General features: G+C 42.4%; 1 protein-coding gene across 1 annotated transcript in view; it reads right to left on the minus strand.

Annotated features, from left to right (window-relative positions):
• Nucleotides 1-17,537, minus strand: part of CCBE1 (collagen and calcium binding EGF domains 1) — a 96,003-nt gene that overhangs the window by 4,403 nt on the left and 74,063 nt on the right. Inside the window, exons 4-10 of the mRNA XM_063179978.1 lie at nt 15,055-15,189; nt 14,230-14,367; nt 9,027-9,133; nt 4,012-4,132; nt 1,866-2,005; nt 1,739-1,774; nt 1,161-1,196 (exon numbers count right to left, since the gene is read on the minus strand). Coding sequence (XP_063036048.1) covers nt 1,161-1,196; nt 1,739-1,774; nt 1,866-2,005; nt 4,012-4,132; nt 9,027-9,133; nt 14,230-14,367; nt 15,055-15,189 — 713 coding nt within the window. The remainder of the gene's footprint in view (nt 1-1,160; nt 1,197-1,738; nt 1,775-1,865; nt 2,006-4,011; nt 4,133-9,026; nt 9,134-14,229; nt 14,368-15,054; nt 15,190-17,537) is intronic.

The raw sequence follows: 17,537 nt of genomic DNA on the forward strand, positions 1-17,537 counted from the left end.
GAATGATTAATCAACAAATTCTTTTAAGACTACTATTATTTGTCTTTTCAATATGGTAACCTTGCTGCAGTCAATCACTTTCTAAATATATTTATTGGTAATTACAATGCAGAGAGTATCTGATTTTAGAAAATTATTATTTCTTTTTAGTTGACTTCACACGGTAAAATAAATTGTTAATAATGAGCACACTCTACTGGTCACACTCTTAAAAATTAACTCCACCAATGAGAAAATACCATAAATGAATAGAATCACAGAGTGATTTGAGTTGAAGGGACCTTAAAGACCATGTAGTCCCAGCACTTCTGCCGTGGGCAGGGACACTTTTCAATAGACCAGATTGCTCAGAGCCCCATCCTGCTTGTCCTTAAGCACTTGAAGGGATGGGGCACCCAAAGCTCCTCTTGGCAACCTGTGCCAGTGTCTCACCACCCTCACAGAAGATATCCTAATATCTAATATCTAATTTCTAATTTAAACCTGCCTTCTTTCAGTTTGAAGCCATTCCTTTGTCCTGTCACTACGTGCTCTTGTGAATAGTCCCTCTCCATCTTCCTTGTGGATTCCCTTCAGGGATGCCATTAGGTCACCCTGAAGCCTTCTTTTTTCCAGGCTGAAAAATCCCAACTCTGTCAGCCTTTCCTCATAGGAGAGGTGCTCCAGCCCTCTGATCAGCCTGGTGGCCCTCTCTGGACTTGCTCAAACAGATCCGTGTCCTTCCTGTGCTAGGGACCCCAGAGATTTTTTAAACAAGTTCACCTGAACATAGATCACCAATATTCATTCCTTCCTCTGGAACTCAAAACCTCTAGTTTCCCAAATCTGAGAGAGGTGAGGGGCAGGATTTTAAAAGGTTCCAGGGATCAAATTCCTGTTGGGAGCAGAGGTTGAACTGCACTAAGTAGCACCTTGCATGGTTCTGCCTTCTAAGCGTATCACCTACTGCCTTCGGTTGCACACTCAGCAGAGGAAGAGGTTTGTAGGCGAAAACATTTGGATGAAAACAGGTAATTACTTTGTTTCCAACAACATTTTCTCTGTATGTAAATTATCTGTTATTTTGGCACAGGAGTTTTTTTTCTTTAACTTTTGGCTGACCTGTGGTTAGCAGTCAACATCACTCTGTTGTGGAAATTCCTCCTGTGTGGAATACTTACAGGTATCCCCTTTGGTCCTGGTGCTCCTCGCTCCCCCTGTAATCAATACCACCTCAGTTAGTTTGCTGTGACTAAAGCAAATTTTAAAAGTTTGCTTCTATATCCTCATCTACTCTCCCCAGATCAAGAATCATCAACTGATGCTTATTTGGAAAATGAAAAGGAAGTGGAGGAGGAATGCAAGGAGATTGCTGCTGATTCTAGTGGGAACAGAGTGGAGAATTTCTGATATTTCTCCTGGACAGTAACAAGTGAATCAATGAACATGAAGAATTCACAATGAATGAAAAAGGCTAAAGCATCAACATTTCTTCATGGAAAAGCCAAAAGAACTGCAGAGAAACAAAATAATTCAGTGTGGCATAGAGCCTGGCAGGACTATTTGCAAGACCTTAGGAATGGCAAACACAAAATAGCAGAAAGAAGACATGAAGGAGTCGGAAAACAGGATGCTTTCATCTTAAAAAAGGAAATGAAGTAGCAAAAGGGTGTGACTACAAGTGTGTAGAGTCTCTCTAGCAAGCCTGCACTTCACATGTGCATGTGCCCATGTTATAGAAATTAGTACCTCTCCTCACCTTGCTACCATCTCTCCCTGGGGCGCCAGGTGGGCCCTGCAAGAGAAAAGAAAGTGTCACAAGGGTGTGAGAAGCTGTGGAGCCAAGGGCACTTGTGCAGTGCACGGCAGGAGACAGGAATACTGACCACAGGGCCCCGTCTGCCCTGCTTAATGTGTGATATATCTGGAGATGGGCCCATTGGCCCCATCGATCCACGAGGGCCTGGCTGGCCAGGAGGTCCAGGTAATCCAGGAGCTCCTTGACTCCCTTTAGGTCCTGGAGCCCCTGAAATCAAAAGCAAAAGTTACCTGCCAGGGAAAGCCTTCACGACGCTTCATCAGTGCAAGAAATGAGGAATGACTTTTTTTTAAAGACCCAGTGGGCTGGTTACTTAAACACACCCAAATCCACAACAACACAACCAATTTATCTGTATCTGCACATCAGCAGCCATCTGAAACAACATTAACCTTTGTCACAGTAGCTTACAAGAGATGACTACCAAACAATTTAATCTTGTGTATAACAAGAATTTCAGTCTGCCAGGTGATTAGGGACACAGACTGGGAGTGAAAAGAAAAGCACAAACGCCTCATTTGCACACGAAGAAGAACAAATCACATTTAGGAGCATCTCATAAAAAGAAAGCCTCAGAAAACTCATGGGAATTTTGGGTCATGGGCATCTACATGACTGACACAAGCAAGCTCTTTCCAGTGGGGGGCTGCGCCTCTCTTTTGCCCAGTGCAATAGCCAGTGTGTTAGGGGAAAAAGAGGCTCTCTTGTTCCATTTTGCTTTATATAATTTTCAGCTTCTGCTGGTTCAGCAGAGCATATTACTTTTTAGGAAGCGCTCAGGCAACAAAATATATGTTTAGCTCAAGAGAAACTTGAGCCAGAAACATAAACCAGAAAATCAGGCACCTGAAACAACATTTGCAGACAATAAAGACCATTAAAATGCCCCTAGCTCAAATGCTTCATGATTGGAGGAGGAAACACTTCTCTTCATACTGAGGGCACATGAAAAACATAAAGAATAAAAGGCAGAGGGTAAAAAGCATTCAGCAGGACTGAATATGTACAGTTAAGATTTTCAAAAGGAGACAACTCAGGTTCGGTGAGGACTCCCTGGGACTCTCCTGGGGGGGGCAGCAGAGGAGGTGATCAAGGGTTTTAAGGGTTTTAAGGGGGTTTTTAGGGGTGGTTTTCAGATTTCTACAGTACCTCGGACAGCTCAGTCAAGGGGAAACCCAGTGGGTGGGAGACCTGCAGGGTCAGGCCTCCTCAATTCCTTGGAGGAATTGCAAAGCAGCCCACTCTACCCTTCAGAGTCTGTTGCAGAACTTCTAAACATACAGTCCTTGCACTTATGGAGAACTGAAGACTGAAGATATTCATTCTCCAGGAAAATGAGATAATGACTCAGAAAACAAAGCAAGATTGCAAAAGGGAATATAAATGGGAAGATGGGGTGAGTTCAGGAGGGAGTAAATCAATCTTCATAAGGAGTATTTGCCAGTACTCTGTAAGAATCCTGATGAAATCCAGCACAATGCTTGGATTTATTGCTGATCCAAAATTAGATCTGCATTCAACATAATTTGCAAAATTTTGAGTATTGTTGGCCACCAGATGCGAGGTGTCTGGATTAAGTTCGGGCTTCAGAATTTCTCTGTTTTTCACTGTGTTTCAATCTATAACTTAGCAAAGAAGGTGTGAGTGGAGTTATACTTTTCTTTTTCAGATTGCTTTCAATCTGGGATACAACATAAAACCAACAGATGAATCCTTGAAAATCAGACAAAGAAAAATAAAAGAGTTGGCACAAACTCCTACAAACTGAAAGCACATTTTTTCCTCTAATCCTGACTGTGAGCTAAAGCAATAGATATTCCTGAAATGAAATGGAGAGTGTTTTAAGACAGAGTTAAAATACAGGAAATGACAACTGCAGCAGGTGAGATATCCCAGGGAGAGGGAGAAATTTGACACATACAGGACAAACACAGCTTGCATGCCAAGAAACACACGGAATTGCAATGGATGATGTCAGACTGTTGGCAGAGGCTGACCATAACACCCATAAAGTTTTGTTTGTTTGTTTGTTTTAATTTAGCACAAATGCAAACATAATATATCAATCAAAATATGAAACATATGAAATCATATGATATGAAATGAAGTATGAAATCATGCTGAAGTTTACTGAAATCAGACTGAAGTTTACTTTTTTAGTGCTAAACATTCCTGCACAACAATCCTGCACATTTCCACCCCTCTGGTATTACCTGGAGGGCCTGGTTGGCCAGGCTGGCCTGGGGGGCCAGGGATATATGCATTAGAGGCAAGCACTTTTTCACCAGTGATTTGCTTGCTAAGATCAGCAGCATTATTTGGCAGCAAAGCAACCTGCCAAGGCAAAAAACAAAAAATCTCTGTAAGACTTAATTGTTCAGCCAGAAAAACTACATTTTTATTCAAGCTTTCATGTGAACAAACAGCTATTTAAATATTTCAGGAAATATAATGAGTTTATTCATATCCTTGATTGATATAATCAGAAAAACATTCTTATTCTGTGAGTCTGTTCACTTTTCAAGTCACTGTGGAAATACTGCAAGCCAATCCAACGGAGGACAGAGGAAATTCATCAGAGATACAGCAACAAGTTCTGAAAAACTTGAGTCTCATTACTGCTTCTCAGGAAACCCGTTTTTCCTTATTTGAAGTTTCCTCTATTCATTTACTGCCTTTCTCAGGGCAACATTTTCTCAGATATTTAAGTTCTGAATTGCTGCACAAGCCCCTAACTTTCCATAGGTTTTAATGAGAACCCTAAATCCTTTGTGAATCTGGCCCTGGAAAGTAACCACACTGTTTAACCCATCAGATGTCTGGATCTGCTCTGCACAGAGAGACAAAGTAAGTGAGAATACAAGCAGAACTGCATAGTACAGTTTAAACTGGCATTATCCATTACCTGTTTAATTATCCATGAAACATTCACCTATCCAGTTGAACGTATTTAATAATTAAACATATTTAGAAATATTTTGCAAATGTTTAGTCTCTTAAGAGGCAGCTGAAGGATGCCTGGAGGAGCCAAGAGGCTGGTGTGCAGTGAGGAAAGGAGTTTATTAGTGGTGAGTGGCTGCATGTAGACTTGGGGATTTTGCACTGCCAAATTGAACTGGAAAACTATTCCAGCATTAGCAGCGCAGACCTACCCCTGGGTGAACTTTGTTGCTTCTTGAATGAATTTGGCTCATTGGATAAGTTGATGCTGAATTCTGCAGCATTTGCCTGTGAGAGCTGCATTGAATAATATAGATGATGACTCCTGCTATTTGACAAAGTTTTTCATCAGCTATCTGGAATTCTCTGAGCTGGGCTGTTCTTAAGACTCCTATCTGTTTCTGTAATTATTTGACATGCATTCTTCTGCCATTACTGGAAACCTAATGTAATGCACGGGGAAAAACCACAGTGTTATGCACCTGCAGTACCTACTTGAACTGGGAAAACTTCCTTTGGCAAACATGTTATTGCTTAAGGATTACAATTTAAAGGCAGCCTGTGCTGCTTGTAGTTTGGGGTTGAATGCACAGGACAGTTCTGAAGGAAGAAAACAAATCAGGAAAAAAGGTTGAAAATGCTGGAATAACTCTTGGTGGCATTTCCGAAACACCAGTTTGATTTTGAGACTGGAACTCAAAATGTGATGACAGGAACACAAGGATTTATCAGACATTTGTGAGTTAGGTTTTGGAGAGAATTGCGGTTCCAAAGACCAGATGACTACACTATAGGCAAATTAAGAATCGTGACATATGTTTAACAAGAATTTGGTAGATTCACTCCACCCCTGCAGAAATCAGTGGCTGGATGAGATCATATTTTCACAGAAGTCCCAGAGGGTGTTTCTTATATTCTCACTCCTCTGAATTTGCTTTTCGCACAGAAAATGGGGATTCAGCACACCTCTAGCTCTGGGGTGAGCTGTCATCTGTGCTTTTTCAAGGGAAAATGTGTGTTTTGTTTACCAGCGACCTTGCAGCTTTCTCAGCCAGCTTCCCAGCCAGTGCAGCACAGACCAAACTGTGGGGCTGCTGAACAGAGGGCTACCCTGTGGGACACAACACCCTACCCCTGGAGCTGAGGAGGAAAATTCACTATCTGGGGGCTCTCACAGCCTCACTGGCCCGAGATCAGCATGGGAGCATGTACTGGCTGGCTCTGGTCAGCAAAGTTTTGTTTCCTAGAGGTGTGTCCTGCCCAGAGGACACACCTGTTCCTGGCTGGATACAAAGGAAAGGCTTGCAAGGACCATGGTACAAAACTTCCACTACATGACACAAATCAGTCAAGGACTCTGTGGTTCCAATGCTGCCAAGCAAAAGCAGAGACAAAAAAACAAATCCTGTGGCTACCTGAGAGTATTATACATTTAAAGTAGTTTTTTTGAGAATATTTTCAGTGTCATCAGTGGGTGCTTTTCCTTAGGGGTGATCACGACTGAGTGGCAGATTAATTGAAGCCCTCTTTTTAGCTTGCATGTAAATATCTAATTCTGGGGATCTACAGCTGTATCAGTTGATAAATAGATGTCACTTTGTACATAGACCCAGCCATGAATACTCTTCAGGTTATACTGCAAATGGTCAGACTGGAGTAAAAAGGTGCCTTTAGTGGCAAAGAATCACCACGAAGTGGATTTGGAAGTGTATTTTCTTCTGATGCTTAAATATTTACTTGTTCCTGCCAGCCAGGCAGGGTTGTTGAGTAAGTTAGAAAAGAAATCACATAGCTGCTGTGAAAGCATCTATGCATGCTTCCCCACTGACTCAGCTGGACTTGAAGTACACACTAGGGGTGCCAAAATACCCAGGCTCTGGTCTAGCTCACTGCTCTTTGATATCTTCTGGCCAGAAAATGGTTGTTACATGCTTTGGGCCAAACCATGTGTTTTTGTTGTTGACTCACATCCTCCTAGCTATTGGATATACTCACTGGCCTAATTTCTGTTTCACCTTTTAACTGAACCAGGATCCTAGTCCAGGGTAACCTTGGCTTTCTCCATCTTCAACTCCAAATCCCAATGGCCCTTGGAAAATAATATTTTGGTTGTTTTTACCATGTGCATTCAAATATTAGCAAGAGTAAATTCTAAAGAAAGGCTGTTCTAGAAATAAATCTTCCATGTGCTGTTTTGCATGTTGCATTTGGAGTTTTGCATAGTTTCTAGGAGGTCTGTGGTTTAGAAAATTGGACAGTGCTTGTCAGGAGTGATGTGGAACATGGCTTTCTAATTAAGATGTTTAAACACATCTGTGCAATAGGACCAAGCTTACTCTGTTTTTTTCTTCTTTTAATTGTTGGCTGCATGTCAGCATGCCAGATATATTTTCCTCAGTTTTTCAGCTTCCCACTCTTCTTCCTTTCATCAAGGTCTTAGATCAACCTAGGACTGCCCACAGACCTCTAGTCTATCAGGATAGTGCATCTCATTGGATGACAGGCTTTTCTGCTAACCACAATTTTGAATAAAGGTCATAAAATCTGAAAGCCTTAACCACAAGACTGAAGACTCATTTCATAAACCATCTCCCTAGCAGACAGAAATTAACTTTTCTATGTAAAACAGAACATCTTTAACCACAGCTATTGAGAGATGTCCTCCCCAGGAGAACTTGGCCGTGGCAAGTGGCTGGTGAAACATGAGGGTTGATGTCTCCCTGGGCAGAGAAGCACCATGGGGCCAGGTCTACATTCAGCATAGAAAAAAACTATTTTCTTTGGGGTAACAGTTGCTGAGGGTGTTGGGAACCTTCTCTTTCAGCTCCTTCTGTGTGGAGCACAACCCTGTGGGCTCCCTCTGAGGATGCCAAGTTGATCAAGCCTCACTAGGGGCATACAGGGGGAAAAATTAAGTTAAGGACTATGACAAGATTTAGCTGTGAAGCAAGAGTGAGCTGCTACACAGCTACTACACAAATGCCTACAGTGACAGGTCTCAGTGGTCTGAGTTTTCCTGGAATGAGTTTTGAACACAAGCATCTAACAGCAGAAGTTAGACACAAAAACCTCCCATTAGTTCCATCAATCAATTCTCGAGCAAACAATGTGGCCAACAATGTGACCCCCAGATCCTTCTCTGGAGGTCAGTGTGAGCCTGCTCAGCATCATGGAAAACAGCTGGAGAAACAGCCACTCAAAGGCATGATCCTTTTTTAACCTCTCTGCTACCATTTTTTTTTAAAACAGAATTTCCGTCACACACAAAATTCTGTCACTTCCATGTTTGTGTTCATGCTGATTCAGAAGGAATACATGATGTTTTGAGATTTTGGAGATAAAGAGTATCTCCAACCTCAGTAAATTTCACTTTAATAAGGAATATTTCTTTCTTCTTAATATTAAATGAGTAACATCAAATGCAATGACTGAATACGCCAAATTGTGTTTTGACACAATGGAAAGAAATTGGTTGAGTACCCTGGGAAAAATAATTGCAGCCTGTCAGCATGATCTGCTGAAAATGTTCCTACAGAAAGTTTCAATTTGAAAGAACCTTAGTGTTCAAAGGAGATGCCACCAGAAAAGGCATTACACCTGCATCGCTGCATATGGCTCTCCAAATCTGAGGCTATGTCTTTGCATTATCTCACTACTACTCTTTCATTATTGTACTACTAAAATGCAAAAGGAAGCTACATATGTGAGCAACTGAAGCCCAGGAAAAGTTTCTAAATGCATTATTCTCTACTAGCGAGGGAAGAGGTAAGAAAATACCAAAAGGTTTGTGACTGAGGGTTTTTCTTTTTTAAGGGGAAAGTCATATTTAAAGCTAGGGATATTTTTGTTTAGTCCCACACCTATTTGGCAAGAATCCTGTACTAGCATCCTATTAATGAAAAATCATGTTCCCAGATCTATGAAATGTCTTGCACATGCTTACTCTAGAGGTGAATCATTTCCAAAATCCTGTGCATTCAGAGTGAATGAAAAACTCAGGCCAGCACAGATTGCCAAGAAACCTAGGCTCAGCCTGGGATGGGTGTTTGTCAGACTCTGTTATCACAAGCTTGGTAACACAGCTCCATGAACTTGGGGACCAATCTGCTTACAAATTGTACAAGAGCATAAGGAAGAGATATCATTCCTATATGATTTTAAAATATATTGCCCTTCTCTTTGTATGTGCAAGAACCACATGTCAGTGACAGCTCCAAACATAGAAATTAACCTCAGTTGCTGTAAAACACGCAGGTCTGGTAAAGACATGAGTGATCAGTGTTCATACCTTTTGCTTCAGCTGTAAAACTGTCTGCTTTATTTGATGGAATTCCTTACAAGAGGCACAGCACGTCCCCGGTTTTGCCACATTTTCAGATTTTTCAGGAAGCCCAACTGAAAGAAAGCAGTTTCCACTATAAATGTAAAGATCCAAAGGACAGAAATTCATAAAGTGATAGCAAAAGCAACTTGAAGGTTGTTATATTTCCCCAGACTGTGAAAAGAGAAGGGAATCCTACCATTATTAAATCCTTGACTGGAATTTCTATGTAAGGCTGAGAAACTTTGCAGGGACAGCTCTGAGCACATTTTTAAAGCAGCTGTTTCCAGTTAACTGTCCCCAGAGAATTCATTTGTTTAATACCTGGAAAAGTTCACACCCCTTCTTTTATCTTTTTGTTTAGGGTAGACTAACCCCATAGATCTGAACTGACTTACAGTCCCCTGAAGGGCAAATTTTCATATGCTATAAATTACAGTAAAATCCCTCAGAATATGCTTATTTCGCTCATTTTGCACAAACTGCTCTTTATCATCATGGGTTATTCTCCATGTGATGGAATTAGCCTGAGCAGAGATGGGGATTGAGATTAATGACAGGGATTTAAATCCACACAAGAGGAAGGGTCACATCTGTTGATACTACTCATGAATAGGATCTTTACAAGAATCCATTAAATTGTTCAAACTGTGAGAGATATTGCAAATGTTATTTTTGTCCTTTTCCCAATACCATACACAGTCAAGCAGTTCTCCATTGCAAGCAAACAAGCATTGTTGTAACAGATGTCTGCTTATAGACAAATCTGGTTTCCAAACCAGAGGGTGACACATACTGGTAAACTCTAGGTGAATTTTTTTTTCACTTCAACATTGTTGAGAAATATCAAGTCTATTGAGGCTTTGCACATGATGTGTAGCCTTGTATGATGTTACCTGGGAGGGCTGCTGGGCGTGTTTGAACACTGACCTTTCAGAGCATGTCCCACAATGGAAAAACTCTGCAGGTGCTCTTGTTAAAGCCAGGGAATCTTCAAAGTCTTCCAAAAGGATCAACTGCATCATGCTGGGTTACTGTGTTACGCTTGTCTCTTGGATTAAATGCCCTTCATCTTTTCAGAAATGTGTGTTGATTTTGAAACATCTGTATCTTTTGAAATGAACCTTGAAGCTTCTAATACAAAAAATATTACGTGCTACTTGATTTTAAATATTTGCAAGGTCCAGTGTGGAAGACTACAACCATCTGATGGTTGTCTACGGACCACCTATGCACATATTTGGGAAGGTATGTTTATTCCATTGCCGATAATGGCATATTGATTTTAGAAGACAAAAGTTAATCTAGCTTATCTGCTAATCAGTTAGGAGAGAGATGTAAGGGCAAGATGCTGGAATAACCAGGAGCATTGGGACAGCTATTAGTACTGACTGGAAAATTGGGGCACAAAGGCCTGGCTTTTTTCCTCAGTCATGAACTGCCTGTTCCCATGGCTGCACTCCAACAGCCTTCCTATATTACCCATATTATTTACCATTTTTATGGCAGCAAGCACACTGCTATTTCAGCTTCCCAGCCCTTTCCCCAGCACAGGTTTTGTACCTGATCAGCTTTCTGTGCAGTGCTCAGATGGTACTACTTGATGTTTTCCAATGGACTCTACACAGCACAGAATAGAATTTCACCAAACTTCAGCTATGCTGGATCCAAAACTATTTAGCCACAAGACATCCCAGAGGAGCTCCAGCATTTTTGTGAAGGTACTGGAATACACAGTATATGCTGCTTTTCTCCTTCTCTCCTATATTCCTAATGTTAATAATTTTTTTGCCTTTAATTCCCTCCAAAACCTCTTTGCCCATAAACCTTTCTCTTGTAGCTGAAATAATCTTCACCATGCAGGGCATTTTCCTTAAGAGGGAATTGATGTGGTGTAATGAAGACACCACTTTACATTTCGGTAAAATAAATTTACTCTTGACCACAAGTCAGTTATTGCAGAGTTCTTCCTTCATCTCCAATTTTTCATCTTTCTTTAGAAAACCCCAGTGTCTTGACATGCCCATTTCTGGACCTGTGTAGGAGTTACATAGGGATGTATATGGAGCCATAAAAAAAAAAAAAAAAAAAAACAACCAAAAAACCCCCAACTTTTTTTTCTTTCTTTTTCAAAGACCAATAAAGTCTGGATTTTTTACTGTTCCAAAAAAAGATTTTTTTTTATATCTATCTCACCAAATGAGTTCTATCATTGTGTTAGGAAATGTTGCTGAAAGCAACACACAGTCATGTGGAGAAACTGCCAGAGCCTCTGCTGTTGGAAACCTAATGCAATCCCACCAGAATCTGTGGAATTATATGCAGATTAAGAAGTGGTGAATTTGGCCCTGTGTTTCATTTTAGAACCCAGTTTATCTTCCTGAAGGATGTGACACAGGGGGCTGACAAGCACAGATAAAACAATCCATGGAGACGAGCGCTGGGGGGATCAGCTAATGTTTGGGAAATGTCATACCAGTGAGATTTCTGCAAAGCTGGCTGGATTGACTTGTTGGAGGAAGAAGTCCAAGATCCTTGTATGAGCCAGCATGAGCTGCATCTCAGGAGAGAGGTGGAATCCCCCTAACTCATACCAGACAGAAGTGATGATTTGCCCGGGGAAGGAGTCATCCATCAAACATTTGCTCTACCCCCATCCAACCCTGTATCAGGACCAAACTACAAGAAAAGTCAGAACAAAGTGTGGATAAAGCCAGAATTCACCTAGGACGGGCCAGCAGAGGCAAAAGGCCATTAGATGGAGCCACCCACGCATGGCGCAGAAACCGAGGTCATGTACCAAGCTCAGCTGGGCCACCAGAGAGCAAGGCACTTAACATAACTTGTTCCTATTGCACAGACCTACACAAGGAAGCTGAAATTATTTTGAAGAAGGCCTAAAGCAGTCCCATTTCATAGAGGCTCTCAGAACACAAAGTCTAGCTTACACAGGATGGGAGCCCTTTAATCTTGGTGAGACGCTGGTGAGCCCTGTGGCACCTATTGCTGAGGGATCTGCTTGGGGAGTGCTTTGTGCATGGGCATGGAGGCCGTGCCTTGCTGATGCTGGGAGAGGAGGAGGAGATGCTGGCAGGGGAGAGCTCTGCGGGAGCTCTTCTGCGGGCAGTCTTTGCATGGGGGTTCTTGAGCTGATCATCTGTGTTGGATTATCTGGGCTCAGCCTGCTGAGATGGTTTCATCTGCCTGCTTCTGCGCGGGTAGCTGCATTGTCTCCATCAAATGAGAATGTGGGTGCAAGAAAAAATGCTCCCTCTTTTTGCGTCCACCAACTAACCCAAAGCTCGGTGTCAGGACACTTACAGAGCTGAAAAACAGGTGACCACATTACAGCCACTTACAGAGCCAAAAAAGTGTCTGAATCGCATCCTTTGGGCATGGAACAATGAGAACGCGGCTGTATCTCCCGGAAAACATGCACCCTCGTTAGAAATGGAGAGCGGTGACGAGGTTTTGCCTCTCCCACTAAATTTTAAAGTGAAACGTGGATGTTCCGGCTGCGATGAAGAGCGAATGATGCGTCCATGGGGCAGGCGCTCCGCTCCGCAGGGCGCGGTGCAGGGCTGGGGCCGGCCGCGGGGTGGGGATAAAGGCAGGCGCTGCTGGGGCGCTGCCGCCGCTCCGCGCACGGCCGAACCCTGTCCTGGGAACGGGCACGGACACGGCTCCTCGTGTCGTGTCCACCCGCGGTCCCAAAATTCCCAACATCTGTGTGGAGTACAGCGGGCTAACTGACCAGAAAGCATCCTTCTTTACTTCGCACAGCTGGCTGGGGTGATGTCTGCAGAGACGGTGGGTGTTTCATTCCAGGTTATCTACTGGAATTGGCACTTTTATGTGCTGTGTACATTCAGTGTAAAAATGGTGGTTTTCAAACAGTAGAATAATTTCTAAAGCCTTGAATATTTTGAATGGTTGGTTATCCTGAATGCTTTGGACATTACTGTATAAAGAAATTTGAACTACCCAGAGGAATATTTTAAAAACCCCTCCTATTTGTAGGGGGATTATCTAGGTTATTTATCACACACATGCACACACACTCTCTGATAAAGAAAAAAAAATTGAAACAATAAGGAAGAATTACAGCTAATGGAGTGGCCCCAGATACACATTTTCAGATGAAAATGAAAATTATAAATTGCTCTGGCCATCCGGTGGGATTTGGATCACACTGTGAGACCACATTCAGGCATTAATTGATGAACCTGTGGTAACTCACCATTCATCAAAAGTTGTCGGGGTTTTTTTTCAGACCACTGTTCTCTTCCTCCCTTCTTTTTAAATTTTCATATCAGTATTTATTCTGTAGTATTCTAAATGCTGTAATTTAATGACTAGGATGAGGTCAAACCTTTAAAATAATTTGTGCACAGCACATGTGTACACTCTGAACCAACAGTGAGATGCAAGAATGAGCCCTTACATTTGCCCATTTCCTATTACATTCCACTAAATAAAAAAAGAAGAAGAAAGAAAAAAATAAGACCCCAGGCACAGGACACGCAATTTGACATAATTACAGGTCAGCAGCATTTGGTCTTGGTCAATGTAATTTAGAAATTGATTTAAGCAAGGCTTAGAAAATGTGTTGGATCCCCAAGCACACAGTTTTGAGCCTCTAAGGGCCAAGGGGCACTAGCCATCCAACCTAGGGCCTTTTGCTAATCTCAGATGTGAGCGTGTAAATACAAATTAAAATTACTGAAATTATTTAATTTACAGGTGAAATCAGTGAAAATTTTTACGGCTCTTCATCTGGTAAGATTTTTTCCTGGGTCTCCCTAGCTCAGGGCCACAAAAAGTTATAATCCAGGCAGGTATTGGAGCAAACTATGGCTTTTAGCAACTGGATCCAGCAGGAATGACCTCACTGGAGCTGTAATGGTAAATTTCATTGTTCAGCCATTCTGCCTCCCTAGGCGAAGATGCCTTCCACATCCCCCAGTGTACTTGTGCATTGGAGGAGAGAGTTTGGCAGGGCTGCTCCGCAGGTGCTCAGGTGCCCAGAGAGCTGCCTGGATACCCCAGGAGCATCAGCTACATCCCAGCTTTGGACCCCTGGCTCCAAGTATAGCATTGGGAACAGTTCCTCTTCGTGACAGACCAACCCTTTAGGCATCCAGGACATTTAATCTGCACTAGCACCTGCCTTTATCTCCTTTGGTGCATGTCCTGCCATCCTCCTCCCGGACGTAGCCTTCGTGACACTCGCACCTGTAGCTGCCCACAGTGTTGACACAGATCTGAGAGCACAGGGTCCCGTTGCTCGTGGCACACTCGTCGATATCTGGAGAGAAGCAGAGATTAAAAATGCCCTGTAGCTGGAGGTTTCAGACCTCCAACACAATAAAAGACTTCCTTTAGAGGTAAAGAGAGATTTTGTGGTTAAACAAACAAGTAGTTGGAACACCACAATTGCAATTGAAGCTGGAGCCTTTGGTCTGGAGCTCTGTGCAAGACGCACTATTAGAATTATTAACACACCTGGCATTTTATCAGTGAACATTGTTTGAAAGTCTTCTTGCATTGAAAAGCTCTCATGCAAAGCTCAATCCTGGCATGGCAAACCACGCAGGGAGGGCAGGACTAGCCACAGCAGGACCACATGTAAATGATCCTGAATTATATACTGGCCGAGTCAAATCCCAAGGATTAGTTTTAGTAATTAGGCCTAGTGATAATGCTTCAATATTCAGTATATATGGCTCACAACCAGCAGGAGGAATTAAAGGAAAAATTACATAAGCCCAACACTTCAAAGTGTTTGGGTGTGTAAGTCTTGTTGTAGGTAATACCTCCTAATAATTTCAGGGAGATCTACATCTCTCAATTCTTAACATAGTTAACTGCCACATTTCTTGTGTGATAATATTGAGAATAAGAAAGATTTCAGATTCAAACTGACTCCTAAAAGTCTGAAGGGAGCAGGATAAATCATTAACCAGGGAGGAGCTCAACATGCTCATCTACCCACCCAGGCAGTAAGGCTTCTCTCTGTTCCTGTGCCTCTCCCGATCATAGCGGTATCCAGGATAGCAAGTGCATAAGACTCTCCCAAAATTATCTGTGCACTGCTGTTCGCAGGGAGCTTCAGCACAGACATCGTAGTCTAAGGGAGAGGAAAACATGGTTAGGAAAAATACCAAAGTCAGTAGATGGATGTAACTTAGATTGCAAACAATTCACCTCTCTGCTAATTAATGTAAAGATGAGTTACATTGTTTTTAAGGACTCAAGGAACGTAGATATAAAACATTCATGAGACATAAGCAAAGGAATATATTAAAATTGTAATTGCTTTTCACAGCTTTACAGTAATTAGACTATTTCTTAAAGCTGTTAAGCAAGAGTCACTTTTGCATTTGGCAGATTTTAGGAGTTCTTTTCACAGAAATATTAAGTTACCTAAAACATTCTTTTAGCTTTCTTCAACAGATTTTTAGGCCTGATAGCAACATTTCTATGCAGAATATTGTGAAAAACCACGAGGTTAACTGCCAAAGCCAGGCAGAAAGTCTATCACAAGGAAAAGTTAATTACATCACATGTTAATTGTTTGAAGCCAGATATAACCCTTCTGGCAAACAGTGCATTGTTACAAATTCATCTCTCTTAACAGCTGCAGTGTGCAGATCAGGGTATGTCATTGAAACCCCAAAAGACTGAAGTCCCTATTTGAAACCCAAAGGAGGGAAAATCTGTTTCTAATTTCAGTGCTGTGTAGCAGCAGAACTGAAGCCTCAGGGATGGACACCAGAGCACAGTGGGGTTTGACCCACATCCCTGTCCTGTCAGGGGCTGGATGTGGCCCCTGGCATGGTGCTGGTGGCAGGGCTGGGGTGAGGGACAGCTCCCAGCTATGGGTGTGAGGGTTTTGCAGCGCCATGGGGAATATCTGCCAGGAGACACCAGGACCTCGAATGGCATCTGCTCTCAAAACTAGCTCCGGGCACAGCCTGCCCAAGGTGAGGTTTTACACCAAAGCAAGTGGCAGGTCCTGTCACCATTCCAGAGAACATCACCCTGCAGAGAACATTCAGGTGGCTGTGACAATCCAGTGAGTGGGCACTGGGGGCCACAGCAGAAATATCTCATCCATGCCCCAGACCAAACCTGTCCAAACAAAATCTAAGTGGTTCAAGCAAGTTTCCATCAAAGCATGCACTGTGTTTCCATATACATAATTAAAACTCATTATTGACTCACCCTAATGACTAGCAGATACCTCTGGGTATGGTGATTGTTCCAAACAATTAAAATGAGCTAAGAGATGGTAAAGCAAATGAAAACACATTTTCTGTACAAAGTATATAGAGTACATGCCTAGCACTGGGGTTAAAAGTGACAGCATGCCAAAATACGGGAAAGCACAAATTGAGACTTAACAAGATGCTGTATCTCACACCAGAACCCCTTAGAAAAAAATGTACTGTTCTAATAGACATACTCCTGTTATAGTGCCAAGCATTCTGTTTGTCATCTCCTAAATAACAGATATCCCTTCTTTCCTTCTTTCTTCCCAAACTGAAGTCTGCCCACAGTGCTGTCGTGGTGAATGGCAATGCTAGGACGCCCTGCAGTAAACAGTGTCCAACAGTGCAGAGCCATGAAAGAAAATCATAACTCTTGCTTTCACACTGCTCAGTCTAGGGGTAGTTTGGACTCCTTAGGTGATGCTGGGCTGTAAATTCCTATTACATTTGGCACTACTAAATAGTCCCGGCTTTAAAGCATTGCTGGTATTTTTCCTAGGCATGGTTGCAATTTTTGTTTTCCACTGAAACAAAATCAGAGTGAGAACAGGACGGTATGTCCAGCACGGGGGTGAACGAGCTGCTCCTTACCCAGTGTACCCACTCAGGTGTGGGACTTGGCCTATGCCATGTTCAGCTATTCAGAGCAGAGGCAAAACAAGCTCTGGCCTCTCTGTGCTTCTGTGAATAGATGTGCCCCAACAAAATCAGGGAAAACAATGCTGGAAGGGGCCATCTCCCATCACAAGCAGGAGTAGCTATGCATAAACATTTCCTAGTTTTCCTTTTCCCTAAGGGATGGATATGGCTTGCCTAGTAGTCTAGTCCCAAGATGAAATATCCTTGCAGACAGAAAGCTTTTTACTCATATCTAATCCAAACTCCCCTTGCAGACACTTAGGCCCATTATTTTTGTCCTCTTTTCCTCAGTCATAAAGAACAATTTACCTTCCCCCTTGCAGAAAGTTTTCACATACCTAAAAACTCTTATCATGTCTCCCCTCAGCCTCCTTCTTTCTAGACTAAACAATGCCAGTTCTTTTTATCCATCTGTTGCCAAATTTGATGTGACCAGCCTTTGAACGTGTCCACCTCAGCACAGCTCCATCATGTCCATTGCCTCATTTACCTTCACACAAAGCTGCAGAAGGGTCCAGGAAGGGCAAATATCCCTGCTGGTGGTCCCACACAGTCAACCCAAATC

The sequence above is a fragment of the Melospiza melodia genome, chromosome Z (assembly GCF_035770615.1).
Source record: "Melospiza melodia melodia isolate bMelMel2 chromosome Z, bMelMel2.pri, whole genome shotgun sequence".
Lineage (NCBI taxonomy): Eukaryota > Metazoa > Chordata > Aves > Passeriformes > Passerellidae > Melospiza > Melospiza melodia.